This window comes from Protomyctophum bolini (assembly GCF_963924005.1).
Source record: "Protomyctophum bolini genome assembly, chromosome: 9".
Lineage (NCBI taxonomy): Eukaryota > Metazoa > Chordata > Actinopteri > Myctophiformes > Myctophidae > Protomyctophum > Protomyctophum bolini.
Genome location: NC_137870.1, coordinates 10,382,607 through 10,397,752, shown reverse-complemented (window position 1 = coordinate 10,397,752; position 15,146 = coordinate 10,382,607). Strand labels below are relative to the sequence as shown.

General features: G+C 41.6%; 1 protein-coding gene across 3 annotated transcripts in view; it reads right to left on the bottom strand.

The window, feature by feature from the left end:
- Window positions 1-15,146, bottom strand: part of slc36a4 (solute carrier family 36 member 4) — a 162,288-nt gene that overhangs the window by 138,688 nt on the left and 8,454 nt on the right. For all 3 annotated transcript variants that reach the window (XM_080771439.1, XM_080771440.1, XM_080771441.1), the window contains exons 4-6: window positions 13,577-13,665; window positions 4,672-4,767; window positions 1,409-1,493 (exon numbers count right to left, since the gene is read on the bottom strand). In XM_080771439.1, the coding sequence (XP_080627565.1) occupies window positions 1,409-1,493; window positions 4,672-4,767; window positions 13,577-13,665 (270 nt within the window). The remainder of the gene's footprint in view (window positions 1-1,408; window positions 1,494-4,671; window positions 4,768-13,576; window positions 13,666-15,146) is intronic.

Genomic DNA, 15,146 nt, shown 5'->3' with positions numbered 1-15,146 from the left:
ATTTTGTTGTTGTTGTTTCATATCATGATTATGAATTTGAATACCCAGGACCTGAATGGAAACAAGACTGCAAGGACTTTTTCCTTTAGTTAATTTCTGCCTAATAAAGTATTCAATTATTGAATCAATCAGATGCATGAATATGAATTCTTACATCCATGTCTATCTACAGTACACTCCAATATGATTGAGAACTAAAAAAATAAGGCTGAAATGGTGGGATTAAAATCTTGTCTTGAAGAGAGAGAGAGAGAGAGAGAGAGAGAGAGAGTGTGTCATCGTTACTTCTATCTACACATCTTTTGATTAGCTTCTTAACTCTTGTCTAAAGTCGTGTAGTCGCTGGGATTGATTTAACATTTCAGTCACTGTCTTTATCTATCCATGTCCAAGAGAGAGAGAGAGAGAGAGAGAGAGAGAGAGAGAGAGAGAGAGAGAGAGAGAGAGACAGAGAGAGAGAGAGAGAGAGAGAGACAGAGAGAGAGAGAGAGAGAGAGAGAGAGAGAGAGAGAGAGAGAGAGAGAGAGAGAGAGATAGATAGTCTGAGGGGAATGTATCAGTGAGTGTGCCTGAATATGTAGTGAATGATGTTGCCATTTATATAGCACTTCAACGTCTTCAAGAGACAGTGGTGAAATATCGCAGCCAAGCTCATTTAGTGTGACGGACAGATGATTTCAAACTAAACGGATTATATTGTTCACTTTCTTCTGTCAGTTCTCTGTGAACCTCAATTTAGGACTCCGATTCTGTGGATCAATCTGTCAATGAAAACACAGTCACCCTTGACTCGGGGCTGAGTGAAGAGAGAGACGCCATTATCCCCAAACACAGTTATTTTACTTTTTAATTATGAAAGCACCACAAGACAGTGGCTCTAGATGTTTCTGAGCATCAAGGCATGTCAATGCTCCTCATGAGGAAGGTAGCAGAGACAAGTAGTACGTTTTGTCTGGTAAGAGTTCTGATTGGATTAAGCACAATGTAAAGAAATGACACGATTCACGATGCATTGTGAGCTTGCCGATCGGATATTTAAAATAAATGCAGGTGAAAGTTGATAACGATAGGGCACATGTAGTGCGTGAGCTTGAGCTCTTCACGGATGTTTGCAAGGCAAGGCAGCTGCCACTGCCTGCCAGGGCGATTTGATTTGAAAACACCAGCAGGTCGGAATGGGACCAAATTGTCACGGGTCCACTCGGGCTTGGTGTAGTCATTTGAAAGAATTCATTTGAACCCATCCGGGTTTGGTTTTCTTATTTCAAAATGTTTTCGGAACGGGTCGGAATCGGATCACATTTCGGGGTCAGGACCTTTTATTTTTATTTGACCCGTGAAGAGCTCTAGCACAGCCACATACCAATAAACCATTTGTGATAAAGTGATGTTCAGAAATACGATGTACCTGTTTGATGTTCTCTGCCAGGAAGACAAAGTATGCACTGCAGAAGCCCAGCTGTGTCAACACTAGGAAGAAATTGACAAGGTGCCTGCCGGGGACAGAGTGAGACAAATATACATGTTACTTCTATGTTCTGCGACATACTGGCGTCATATCCAGGGGGTGTACTTCAAGCTGCCTCACGCAACAGAAACAGGAGATAGGCTCCTGTCCTATGGGCCTCGGCAAGGCTTACTTACTCTATGTTCGCTCTATAAATTAACCATATTGCCATGTCTTATTATTATTATCATTATGTTCAATTTAGATACTGTAAAACTCCCGTTGGAACAACGTTTTTTGGGTCATTTTATCGTCCACTCAGTCTCTTGTGAAGACCCCAGAGTAGACCGTTTTTACGTTGCTCTTCAAAGCACTTCATACAGTATATATCAGAGGGAACAAAAGGCTGTGTTAAATTCAGTAAGTTAATGGAAAAAGCCTTTGGATGTTCTGTGGTCAAATTAGTTCATAAATGCAATGTACCATTAGCAATCAACTTAATTTGTTCAGACTCAGGGTCCATTAAAAACAGAAAACACATACAAAATGCAACAGAGGTGACTCCTTTATTAGAATTATTCAGAGTTGCACAAAGGCCCAGTGTCACACTGAATTTTAAGAGATATTGAAAAATCAAACCAAACCTTTTTACATAATAAATTTAATAATACAACGAGAAGAATAAAGAAGGTGCTAATGTCGCTGGGTTTCTTTTGCTTTTGGCAATAACTGGTGTTAAGGTCCAATCCATTCAGTATTATTGATCATTAGCTCAGATTGGACCTGTAACAAAGGCTGATATCACACTCTGAGTATTAGGTGGTCTTTACACGAGAACTGTGTTCATAGAAAACGCAAAATAAAGTATCGTTTGCTGATGACTGGTCCATTTGGCAGCCCGTTACCGCCACCTAGCGACATTATAGCGTTTTCATAAAGAGTGCGTTTCTCGTGTAAAGGGTCAATAAAAATTGAGAACGCAACAGGACTTTGCCGTTTTATCTGGAGATGGTCGCCGTGTAAAAGAGGCCTTAGATTCCTTTCCAGTTGATTAGTGATTAGTGATGAGTGATGATGCAGTGAGACATGGACGCAGTGGGCCTGGCACTGTGAACGCAACTGTGGCGTGTCAGTAAGTGGACTTTCTGGGAATACTCGCCGGGCACACACAGACAATGTTAAAGGGGAATTATTTTCAACATTTTACTGTCATTAACCCATTCTGACCTGAGATCAGATTAAAAAAATGTCTTCTACATCCTGACAGTTTTCTGAAAAAGCTATGTTTCTATGTCAGTCGTTCTTCGATTTTTCAAAAATAGCAGACCTACAAGCTCGTAGCGCGCCACTCGGTGGCACGCTATGAGCTTGTAGATCTGCAATTTTTCATCAGCTAAAGCATAACATAATGCTAACACCAAAAGGGGTTCCCACCCAAAATGGATTAATATACCTTAGGGCTGTGTGGAAATAATAATAAAAAGTCCCCTCCCCCTCCCCATTCTGTGTTTCCTAGAACTGGAGGTATGGAAAACATCATTAACATGGTGAAGTACATCTTGATGACATCATCAAGATGTACTTCAATATGCTCCTCATTGTTTACGCACTACAAGAGTGACTTTGAGAGCAGTTTCAGTGTACAATGTAAGTCAATGTTGATTCAGACAATATATTACCAAACCCAATAGTGTTTTTTGAAAAAAATGTTAACTTCCTTTTGCCATTTTTATTAGGAAGAAAACCCGGACTGGATCCATGGTTCCGTATCCAGATCAGTAAAATCAACAGGAGGTTTGAAAACTTTAGTTACTTTGTAGATTTTGATAATTTAGCTTTTATTCACTGCTGTAGCACTTTGAGATTCTTGCGAATGTTAAGTGCGTTATAAATAAAATCCATTATTATTATTATTAATTATTATAAAGAACATGCATTATTACCCACTTCAGCCCTACATACATTTTGGCGATGCATTGTGAGCTCATAGATCGGCTATTTTCTTGAAATAGGACATTCTGCATAATGAGTACTTTCTACTTTTGGTACTTAAAAGTACATTTTGACACCGATACTTTTGTACTATTAATCAAGTACATTTTGAATTCTGTGCTTTTAATTTCTGTATTGCAGTATTGATACTTTTACTTGGGTAAGACATTTTAGTGCTTTTTTCCCACCACTGGTTTATAGACTTCGTCAATCTGCATGCACGGACCTGCAGGTCAAACACAGAGCGGAGCTGTTCGACAGTGGAAGGAGAGAGAACGCCCAACGCAGAATCACCAGAATGCCACCCTGGCAGCAGAACAGAGGAGCAGCAAAGCCACGCGAAACTGATAAAGTACTCAAACGCTTTATCTGCGTTTTGGAAATGCCAAGCTATTACATTTGTGACTGTACAAGCGAATGCTAGAGTTCCGACAGGACCTAGGCATAGGTTTCATGTCAATTCATGAATGCCAAAAGTCCACCGTAGACAGACAAACGAGAGCCATACACGGAATGGAACCCGGGGTTATGGAATGGCATGTAACACCGTATTTCAGATAACAGAGCAAAGTGACATGTACTGAAGCTAAATATAATATTGCGACTGAAATTAGATTAGGATTCGTGTCAGTCCGAATCTGTGATTTGTGAAACAGCATGAAAGTTTCCTAAACAAGTTAAACAACAAACTAATATGTAGACTGAGATGTTTAGATGAAATCGTTCTGTTTTTTCTATATCGAGGCTTTAATTTCATGATATAATCGAGAGCATTACCGTTTCAGAGCTACCAACCTGCACACATTTTGTGTACCAACCACGCAATTCTAGCACGCAATTGAGTTTGTGCTTGAAATGTACTGTAATTCTGCAAACTGTTAATAAAGATTTCAATCAATCAATTCTAGGTGTCTATACGCCTAGAATTGCGTGGTTGGTACACAAAATGTGTGCAGGTTGGTAGCTCTGCCGTTTTATGGTTTTTTCTAGTTTGAGCAAATACTATTTTATCTTAAAACAGCCAAACACTGAAAATAGCCGATCTACAAGCTCACAACACGTCGCAGTGTAGATCGGCCTATGGAAGACACACAGTACTGGCTTCTGTGGCATCCCAAAGACTGAATTCAGTCGTGGCGACTGAGAACTTTAATCCATGCATCATGCCATGAATTACAGTGTGTGCAGACTATACAGAAAAGCATTGTAGTAATGTCTTGTATTTGTCATACCTGCCAAAGTTGGCGTTTTTTCTTAAGAACTGATAGGAGCTGTGCTCCATGCCGGAGGCGACAGTGTCACTGTAGCTCAACGCAGGCCTCTTCAACCTGTAATGGAAGAGAGGACGCAGGAAAATAAGGTGCAATTAATAATTACATCAGCAAATCAGCAAATATTGGAAATTAGAGGGAGATATGAAAACGTTCAATAATGTTGAACGCTGAATTAGAATGATATTGGTAAATGGAATGCATTTATAGAGCACCTTTATCCAGAGTGATCGCTCGTCAAGAGATTAGTAGCTAGTGTACTTTACTGGAGGCCAGCAATACAGTACGAGTATACCATAGCCAAAAAGTCCTATGGGATTTGTTCTTACAGGAAAGTTGCACGAACGAACGAATGCACGCACGCACGCACGCAGAGAGGGGAAGGGGAGGGGAAGCATGTCAGGAACTGTGATCATCTGAGAAAACTGCTGCTGGCTGCTTTTCATCAAGCTACTAGTATTCACCACAGTTTGGAATATATGTAATTGAGATTACTGTAGTGTAGTATGCCGTCTTTGCAGCCCACAGTAAATAGTCATTAGGCCTAAATATTAGCCTGGCATGGCCAGAGAGTGACATGCAGACCTCAATCCGTCCAGGGTATTAACCTCCTCTGCATCTCATAAACATTCTCGTGGTCAAATTCTACAGTATGACTCAGTGATCACACACAGCCAGCTGATAACAGGTCACGTTGAAAGGTCATTGCTGGTCATGTCATGTACACTGAATCTTGGCAAGATTTGTCCTGAATCCGGATTATAAATGCAATTCACAAACTCCAGCACCATGTGTTAACTCATAAACTGGTGTGGACTCCTGGTGTGGTGGAGGACGCACACATGGGCGTGCATTATTCTGCGGCAGAGCTGCGGAGAAAATGGTTTTACCAACCATTTACCAACGCTGACCTGCTTAGCTGACCACATTTTAGCGATTGGAGCGACTGGAAAACAATTTTATACAGGTCTACAGGTCTGAACGCAGCTTTAGAGCCTCGCCACTATAGCGTGACAAAAAGAAAACAGCATTGCGTACAGCGTGCCATCTACAGTAAGAACTGGGATGCAATTTGGATGAATATATTCTATGTTAATAGCAGGGCATGTATGCAAAACAAACTAAATGAAAAAGAGCAAATAAGGATGCCTCAATGAGAGTCCACGCCATGAAATATTCATTGCATAGCATTTAGGTGAGATTAGAAAATCATCGGGCTATGAAAATGTAAACGAAAGGACTAAAACGATTGTTCCTCCTGTCCCATTCGCTCAAGACCTCCACACAAACGTGTGCAGCACACATGCAAATTCAGGAACTCTAAACGAATATAAGCACGCGGCGCGCACACACACACACACACACACAAACACACACACACACACACACACGTGTGTGGCCTATCTGAACACACAGGGTATTAAATCACTATTAGGATGCAAATGTGATGCAGACAAAACGTGGTGTGTTATCTTCTCTTGGCACTAGAACGGTAAACAGGCTCAGGATGGTTTTGGACACAATAAACAAATAGTAAAGGGGGGGGGCGGCGGGGGGGAATGAAAATACATTCTGCCTCGCTCCCTCCATTATGGAGCTTTCAGTCTCTCTCCGACTATTTATTTGAAAACCGGTAGGGACACTGTGTGGGCTTGATTACACATTGTGCACAAACTAAAGACGGCGTGTGTGAGATGAGTGCTTTCTGAGAAAGCGATGCCGAAGCACTCCGTTACTCAGATGAGTAACGGAGTGGGCCGACGTCTCGCTGTGTTGTCCGTTTAGTGTTTACACATTTTGACATCTTGAGTCACAGGAGGAATGCATCATTAGACAGACAAAAAGGACATGCACATTAACTAGTATATATATATAAAGAGCAACTCCAGACTGATAACATATAGGCTCATTTTCCTACTTACTGTATATTGACCCCAAATGACTTGCCATGAAATCTCTATGGGAAAAATGGAATGGACGATTTTTCAGTGGGTCCCGAAAACCATGGCCACTGCTATGCTCTATACTAGAGCGGAGCCCATAAGCATATCACTTTTACACCATCTGTTGCTTTGTGTTTTTTTCCCAGAAAAGACACTGTGATTGACCAGTACAGTCACTTTGATTGGCAGTTGTACCGAACGCTCACCCCATAACATGATTTGCTGCACGTCGTCACTGCAGATCAAAGGCATGGAGGCGCTTTTGCGTCCCGCTGGGACAGGAATGAACTTCCTGAGAATCCTGAGACAACATTCCGGTACATTACAGCCAGGCACTCTCAGGAAGAAGAAAGCCCCATCACGAGCTTCATGGCTGTCTGTCTGTCTAGTGGCTTCTCAAAATAAGAGCTAAACTGGGAAAATGCTGGCGAGAATTATATCATAATTTGTAGGGATGCACCGAAAGGGAAATTCTTGGCCGAAACCGAATACCGAATATAGGAAACAGTTGGCCGAAAACCGAATACCGAATAGCCGAATATATCTTTGTTGTAAAGCTACCTGATTATGGCAAAAGACATGATTATGGCAAAACCTAACTTAAATAATAAACATTTATGGGTCCATTAAAAAACATCTAAATAATTGGAGGCTTTGTGATTAATTAATCTCAATTAATCACATTTTAATCGCATATCAATAGGCCTATTTGACCTGAGCAGTGAGCTTTTTTTCTACATAAGCATATGCAATAAAACCAAGTAGTAATAATAATAGTGATAATAATATTATTTATATAAAGCTTCTCTGAGTACTTAAAGACACTTTTCAAGGAGAACATGAGAAAACAAATAAAAACAACTTTATTAGAGAAAAACTAAGACTATGGAATAAAATAAATTAAAGTGGAATGAGATAGCAATATTCCAGAGGTGGGTTTGAATTAATACGTGGTGGCATGTCTCTGAGTTTTGGGAAGTGCATCGTTTTGACAGGTCTGCCTGCTCATGTGAACAGTGAAACCCTGACCATTAAACACGGGCAGAAGCAACGATACAGTCTATCATTCATTGTTAAAGCTCCAAATGATATTCCCATTCGTCTTTGTGTCTGCCCGTGTAAACGCAGCAGCGAGTGTGAGGGGTTGGGGAACGGATGGAAAGTACTAGTGTTAAAACTAACGTTAGCTCCCATGCTAGCTACTAGCTTCCCTCGTCAACAGTACACCACAACAGATCGGGTGGAAGCTGCTAATATCACGTTGCTTGTGCCCGTGGATGGGACATAAGATTTAGAAGGCTATGGAATCGTGGATGAAAGCACAGATGTGTGGATCTGCCTGTGCATTCTGTGACTGCTGCTCGTGTGTTGTGTTGCCTGCGACTGTCGCTGGCTGCAGGCTGCTGAATGATGCATAGTTAAAGAGCGTCATAAGCATGCGCCCTTCCTGCGCTGAAAGTAGCAGATCTACAAGCTATCTACCCGTCGCAATGCACAGCGCGTTGGGCTTGTACATCTGTGTTTTCCTCGCAGTTTAGTTCGATTCACAACTTTAGGACCACTACTACGATTCGGTGATATTTTTCGGCTTATTTGAGCCGAAACCGAATAGGCCGAAAATACATTTTTAGCCATTTTCGGCCGAATATTTTCGGTGGCCGAATTTTCGGTGCATCCCTAATAATTTGTCAATAAATGCTAGCGCTGTAAGTGTTAATGAAAAATAATAATAAAAATGACCGCATCATTATGGGCTCCACTTATGAGAGCTGCTGGGGTCTGCGGGGGAAACTGGAGGACAGTGGCATTTCTGCAAAACAGACGCTATGGCAAGTCCTTTGGGATCAATACAAGTAGGAAAATGAGCCTACAGTATGTGTTATTTAGTCTGAAGTTGTCCTTTACGTACTCTGCACTTACTATATGAATATACAGTATATACACCCGTGTGAAGTGAGGGGCATTCTTATCATACATCATCACATTCCAGCCAATCACAATTGTCTTCAATGTTTACACAAACACTCAAAGCTGGCCCAAAGCGCCCCTCAAAATCACACCCGTGCGAAGTGAGGGGCGCTCTAATCATCATCTCATTCGTTCCAGTCAATCACAATTTGCGTCCTCACTTTTGTCTTCAATGTTTGACTTTTGTCTTCAAACACTCAAAGCCGGGCATGGGAGGGGACAGCGCAAGTCAAAAACACACGCAGGCGACTCGGAGGGAGGGCGAGTGAGGGGATGCCGGCAACGAAGTACAGGGAGCAGAGTCCACATGAATACACATGTACTTAATACATCATGTTAAACAGCATGTGTCTGTAAAGGCTTGTTCATCCATCATTCTATTAGCGAGGCCAATTTTCACATAGCACCATTACTGCAGGAGAAGGTGGTTTGTGGATTCAGAGAGAGAGAGAACATACAGGTGGCTGGACTGACCGATGGACAGAGGAAGACGCCAGGTAGTCGACCAGGGGCCGCCCTGTTTCACGAAACTTGGATTAGGGATTAACACCGGGATTTAACAGATATCCTGGCTAATTTATACTGGATCAGCGATTAACCGGTTTCATAAAAGCTGGTTAATCTTGCCAGATTAATATGTTGAGGCTTGATTCGGTTTCATGAAAGCAATGCCACATGGACATGGTTACCATGGAAACTAATGCTGTGGATTTAGCCTGCCCCCGGACCAGGCTAACAGCCAGGTTTAACCTAATCCTGATGTCTTTTACTGTTCATTAAGCATTCAATCTGATCACAAACCAAAGATCAGGTCGAGGCCAAATTTTGCACACACTTGATATTACTCCTCCAGATTCTCCTCCAGATCCCGCAAATCGTTACTCTATACTCTATAGTCATGTGTTCAAGCCGGGTCTGTCCGATATTTCATATCCCATTCTAATTGGCTAACATTGGCTTTCAAAGTTTGCAGGATTGGCCCGTTTTGAACAAAAAGCCTCAGAATGCAATTTACCGTATATGAAATCTTTCACAGACTTTCCTACATTCTGAGGAATATATCCCACCCTTTTCACATTGGCCAGTTATAGCACCACCAACAGGTGGATTTTTGCAAAACACATTTTTGGAACAAATGCCTCAAATCATCCAATTGCCATCCAAGGCGTAAGAAGAAATGGCACCCTTTTTACATTGGCCTAATATAGCACCACCAGGAGGTCACAACCTGACTTGCCCTGGTGGAGACCTGTGTAACAACCCCCTTCCCCAAAGGTAGCTCCCTCAGAGGAGGGAGTTATGGCCAAATATCACGATGCTACAATATCATGATGCTTACAATATTAAGAATTCTATTCTATTTATTATGACGATAAATCTGAGCCAGGATCAGTTAATCATTAGTTAATCAAGGTTTCATGAAACAGGCCCCAGGCTAGTAAGATCATTGGCGACAGACAATTGCAACTTGAATCAGGACATATACAACCGCTCCACAACCAAACTAGAGACCTGTGCCTCACTCACGGGGCACAGGTCTCCACCAGGGCAAGTCAGGTTGTGGCCTCCTGGTGGCGCTATAATAGGCCAATGTGAAAAGTGTGTCATTTCTTCTTACGCCTTGGATGGCAATTGGGATGATTTGAGGCATTTTGTTCCAAAAATGTGTTTTGCAAAAATGCACCTGTTGGTGGCGCTATAACAGGCCAATGTGAAAAGAGTGGGATATATTCCTCAGCCTAGTAGGAAAGTCTGTCAAAGATGTCACGTAAATTGCACGCTGCATTCATGATTTGAGGCTTTTTGTTAAAAACGGGCCAATCCTTCCAATTTTGAAAGCCAATGTTGGCCAATTAGGATGGAATACGAAATATCGGTCAGATCCGGCTTGACCACATGACTATAGAGATAGTGTGCAACGTTTTGTGCAAATGCAAATGTGTTTTTCAAAAGTCCGGCTCCTGGTGGCGCTATAACAGGCCGTTCTGGAAAATATGGGGCAGAGGTTCATTGTTGGCATCCAGGGAGTGGGTGTGCAAAATTTGGCATTGACCGGGTTAACGGTGCCGGAGATTAGCTGGTAACAGGCGCACACACACACACACACACACACACACGGAGTGCAAAGCATACTCTCTCTCCCCATGCCTTCGGCCTGGTGGAGACAAAAAGGCAATTCAGATTTACAATGTTTCACTTTCTACCCACCCTCTTCGCCCTGAATTTGACATGGAGGCTTAGAGTGCCATTAGCAAAAAAAAAGAAGAAGGGTTACAATTACAAGACATTGTTTGTGCCAACTGCAGTGGACATTTAAAATGTTTAAATATTTCCACCGCCTAATCCCTCAGCCCCTGATCACTGTTGCTGCGTTATGGGAATGCATTTCATGTAGTATTTTAATGCATTTGTGTATTTTATGTAATGACGTTTTTTATTGCTGTATATCGACTGCCAGTGTGCCAAAGGAAAATGTCCATTTAATGTAAGATTTAATGGCCAATAAAGCTTTCTTCATCTTTATCGTTATCTTTATCCGCTGTGGAGACCGCAATAGGAATCAGTCAGAAGAAGAAGAAGACCATTACTGCAGGCTACTTTGCTTAATTTGGTGGGAAATTAAAACTATTATCAACTTTTATTATACCGTATTGTGGTGGAGAGGTTTGTGTGCCCCCAATCAGTGTTGTTTTTGTCGACTAAAAAATGTTTGTCGACTACCTTTTTCCACTAACGAAAACTAAATGGAAACTAAATGGAAACTAAGCTATGATGACTGAAACTAAGACTAAATATACTGACGATTTCGTCAATAAATAAAAATAAAGACTAAAATGTTAGGAAGGGACTAGTGGAGAAGAGATCCAGTATACGTCATTTTACACTAGGTTGCATGCTGAAAATACCACATCTACAAGCTTATAGATCGGCTATTTTCAGCAAGTGAAAAAAAAACAGTCATTACGATGACATCAAGGCCCGCCAAAAGACATTTTGTTCCACTAAATCAACTGTAGATGTAGTCGACTAAAATCATATGATATTTAGTCGACTAAAACGAGACTAACACTAAAACATTGGTGACACAGGTGGTGACTATAATGTGACTAAATGAAACTACAACACTGCCCCCAATGAACCTCGGAGCTGTGTTGTCTGGAGCCCAATGCTCCTGGTATGGGTCCCATCATGGCAAAGTGGTCTCGGGGGAGACCACTTTGCCATGGGAAGCTTCTATTGCTGAAGCTGCGACTGTGAGCTGTGGTCAGAAAGTCTTAGGTGCCTGGAGGAGCGTGAAACCCCAGTCTGCTCCATCGTGATCCTCTCAGACACATTCCCACAATTGAAACCGCTGAGTCTGGAAATAAAATCCGCTATGTAACATTGAATCCAACCAAAACATACTTTTGGCAAGCGAAATACTATCGTTTAGATTAGAAGATAAATCAGACGCAAACCAAGCTTGTATTTGGTCTATAAAGTGATTACGATTACGTTCTAAGTTGCCGTTTCCCGATGGAAAGCATAAGCCAACGGATTTTTTCCATTTACGGTTTGAGTGTTTTTTTTTCACCAGATCGAAATAGGAGTGTTACGTGGGGGAACTGGACGCAGCTGAGCACCGTAATCAATTGATATTAACCCATTCTGACCTGAGATCAGATTCATACGAGGTTTCCACTGGACACACACTGGTCTGATTAACCCATTCTGACCTGAGATCAGATTCTAAAAATGTCAGTCGTTCTTTTGATTTTTCAAAAATAGCAGACCTACAAGCTCGTAGCGCGCCACTCGGTGGCGCGCTATGAGCTTGTAGATCTGCTATTTTTCAATAGCTAAAGCATAACATGATGCTAACACCAGAATGGGTTCCCGTTCAGAATGGGTTAAAAAAGGAGTGATAAGGTGTCATCAGCGCCGAGGTACATATGAAAATAGGTGTCAAAGGTGAACTTGGCGACAGAAACGATGATTGGAAGACAGTCAATGATGTTAATTATTAAACGATGATTGGAAGACAGTCAATGATGTTAACTAAACCATGGTTGTGGTTATATGATAAGTTCGCATTTCATATCACACACACACACACACACACCACACCATAACGCACAGTTTTTTTCACTGTTGATTGTGGCCCATCTGAACAGACTTTAAGGTATTAATCCAGCATCAGGAATTGGATGCAAATGTGATACAGACGGATACTAGGTGGCGCTCAGCTGCCTCTGATATAGAGGATAATAATGAAATGCAAATGAAAGTAACATTTTATTTTAATGACCGGAAGTCTCTCACAATGCAAGCGTATATTCACGTGGGCGCGGTCCCGTGAAGTTGTCGCACCTCTGCTCGTTTCGTGCACATGCCCTTGACTCATCAGACCTGAATTCGGTTGAGCTTTTTTTTTTTTTTACACTTGCGTTGTCGCGCCCCTCTTGAGCAGACCTGTCGTTGGTCCAGGCGACAGCGTATGCGTTCATCGCTGCCCGTTTGACAGGACCTTTACGTGACAAAAGTGTTATTTTTGGGCGTACCTGGATAGTACAGTAGGAGGTAACAATAGTCAAACGAGATGCATAACGGTGGCTGATGGATTTATGATGAACTAAGTAAAGTTCAGGTTTAACAGCCTTGACAGTTATTTGAACCCGACATCTCTGTTGTACTGTACTGTACTGTACTGTACAATACATGCATTCGTCATTCTATTAGCGAGGGACATTTTCAAATGCCAGCGTCACCGCAGGCTATATTTCTTAACCATTTAAATGATGCAACGTGGGGGCGGCAGTGCATAGCTCAGGAGTAGAGTGGCCAGTAGAGCGACAGGAATGACCGCGAGGTTCCCAGTTTCGATCCCGAGCTCCCCCAGAGATACTGTCAAAGTGTCCTTGAGCAAGACTCTGAGTGTGTGTGTGTGTGTGTGTGTGTGTGTGTGTGTGTATTACCTTTCACTAAGGTGATGGCTGCAGTGAACCAGGATGTGCATGCAGTGCACACACACAACGCCCATCAACACCAAGCATATGGGTCCAATCTGCAACACACACACATTCAATTCAAAGGAGCTTTATTAGCATGAGAAAACATACTTTTACAAAACAAGCAATAGTCCGACATTTGTCGGACTATTGTTCGAATTGTTAGAACCGTTACATACAGAGAATAAAGCTTTCTGAAACGAATAGCACCAATCTTTTGCAGTCATTTTGGGACAAATAGCAGCATTTTTCCTTCAAACTATTTAAATAGTATACAAAAGATAAAAGCCTTACATTTTAAATGTGTGTGAAAGTAGCAGCTCTGTTTAACGCATTCATTTGAGCAAGTCGGGCCGATTATATCAAAAGGTATTTTGAAAATATTCAAAAATAGCAAACAAGCTCACAATAAGCACCCACCGCCATTTGAAGAAAAGAAGACGTACATGGCTACAATTCCCCCGGTGAGTGCAGTACACTGCACACCACACCACCACCACCACCTGACGAAAAGGGTTAACGTCCGCTCATATGTGAGGCCCATTTAATAAAAGCTGTGTTGTACAGTAGTGGTACAGTAGTGGTCTCCACATTTCTCCTCTTACAAGACAGTAATTGAACACCAACACAGCTGACGCAAGAGGAGAGGCAATAAAGCGCACAATTGCTTTCGCAAACCTAAAAATTGGTACCTTTTCCTCAAACAATGATTTATGGCAGCCCAGGGCTCTCAAAGGTATTCTCTGTATGTATGTTGGGTTTCCTTATGGCTGCACAAAAAAATAAGAATGCTGAAACTTAATCTATACAAATCTTTAGATTCACTATGGGAATGCGTGTGCATGATGTGTATCTGTGTGTACGGTATGCGTGCATGCAAATTAGTAAGCTATGCCATTTCAGCCAGGAACAAACATGATAAAGCACATTCACAAGCCATTCATCCACTGAGAGAACCGATGCGGACATATTGCCGCGCTAGCTTAAATCATGGAGCTATAGTTCTGTAACAATACAATGTTCAAACTATGTATTGAATACTTAAAAGGTATATATGGTCTAATAAAAGCTCTAGGGCATTTATCTTCCATGATTTTCTGAACATAAATTTATGGCATGCAAATTGAAATCAGCGCACAGTGTGTGCTCATGAATATGCCAAGAGAATTGTTTGGAACATTTTCCAGAACATAATTAATCTGACTGCCTCTGATAATGCTCAATAATCAGAAGCAATATTTATGCATGCATTACTGCATCGTTAACATAATCATAATAGTGTTATCTGTTACAGACATTGCAGGTAAAGTACTTTCTAATCTAACTGTACAAAGTTGTGCTGAAATGAGCATGACAGCATACTGTACCTAGCCGTTAAAGAAGATTTGAGGATGGATTAATCACATTAGAAATATTATCAGTTGTGCTAATTAGTAATTAGTCATCAGAGCAGCAGCAAAATTGGCTTGGGAATTGAACAACAAAAAAAAAGTATAAATTACATTTCCCTCCTGTGTCAATAGCTGAATAGGATGAG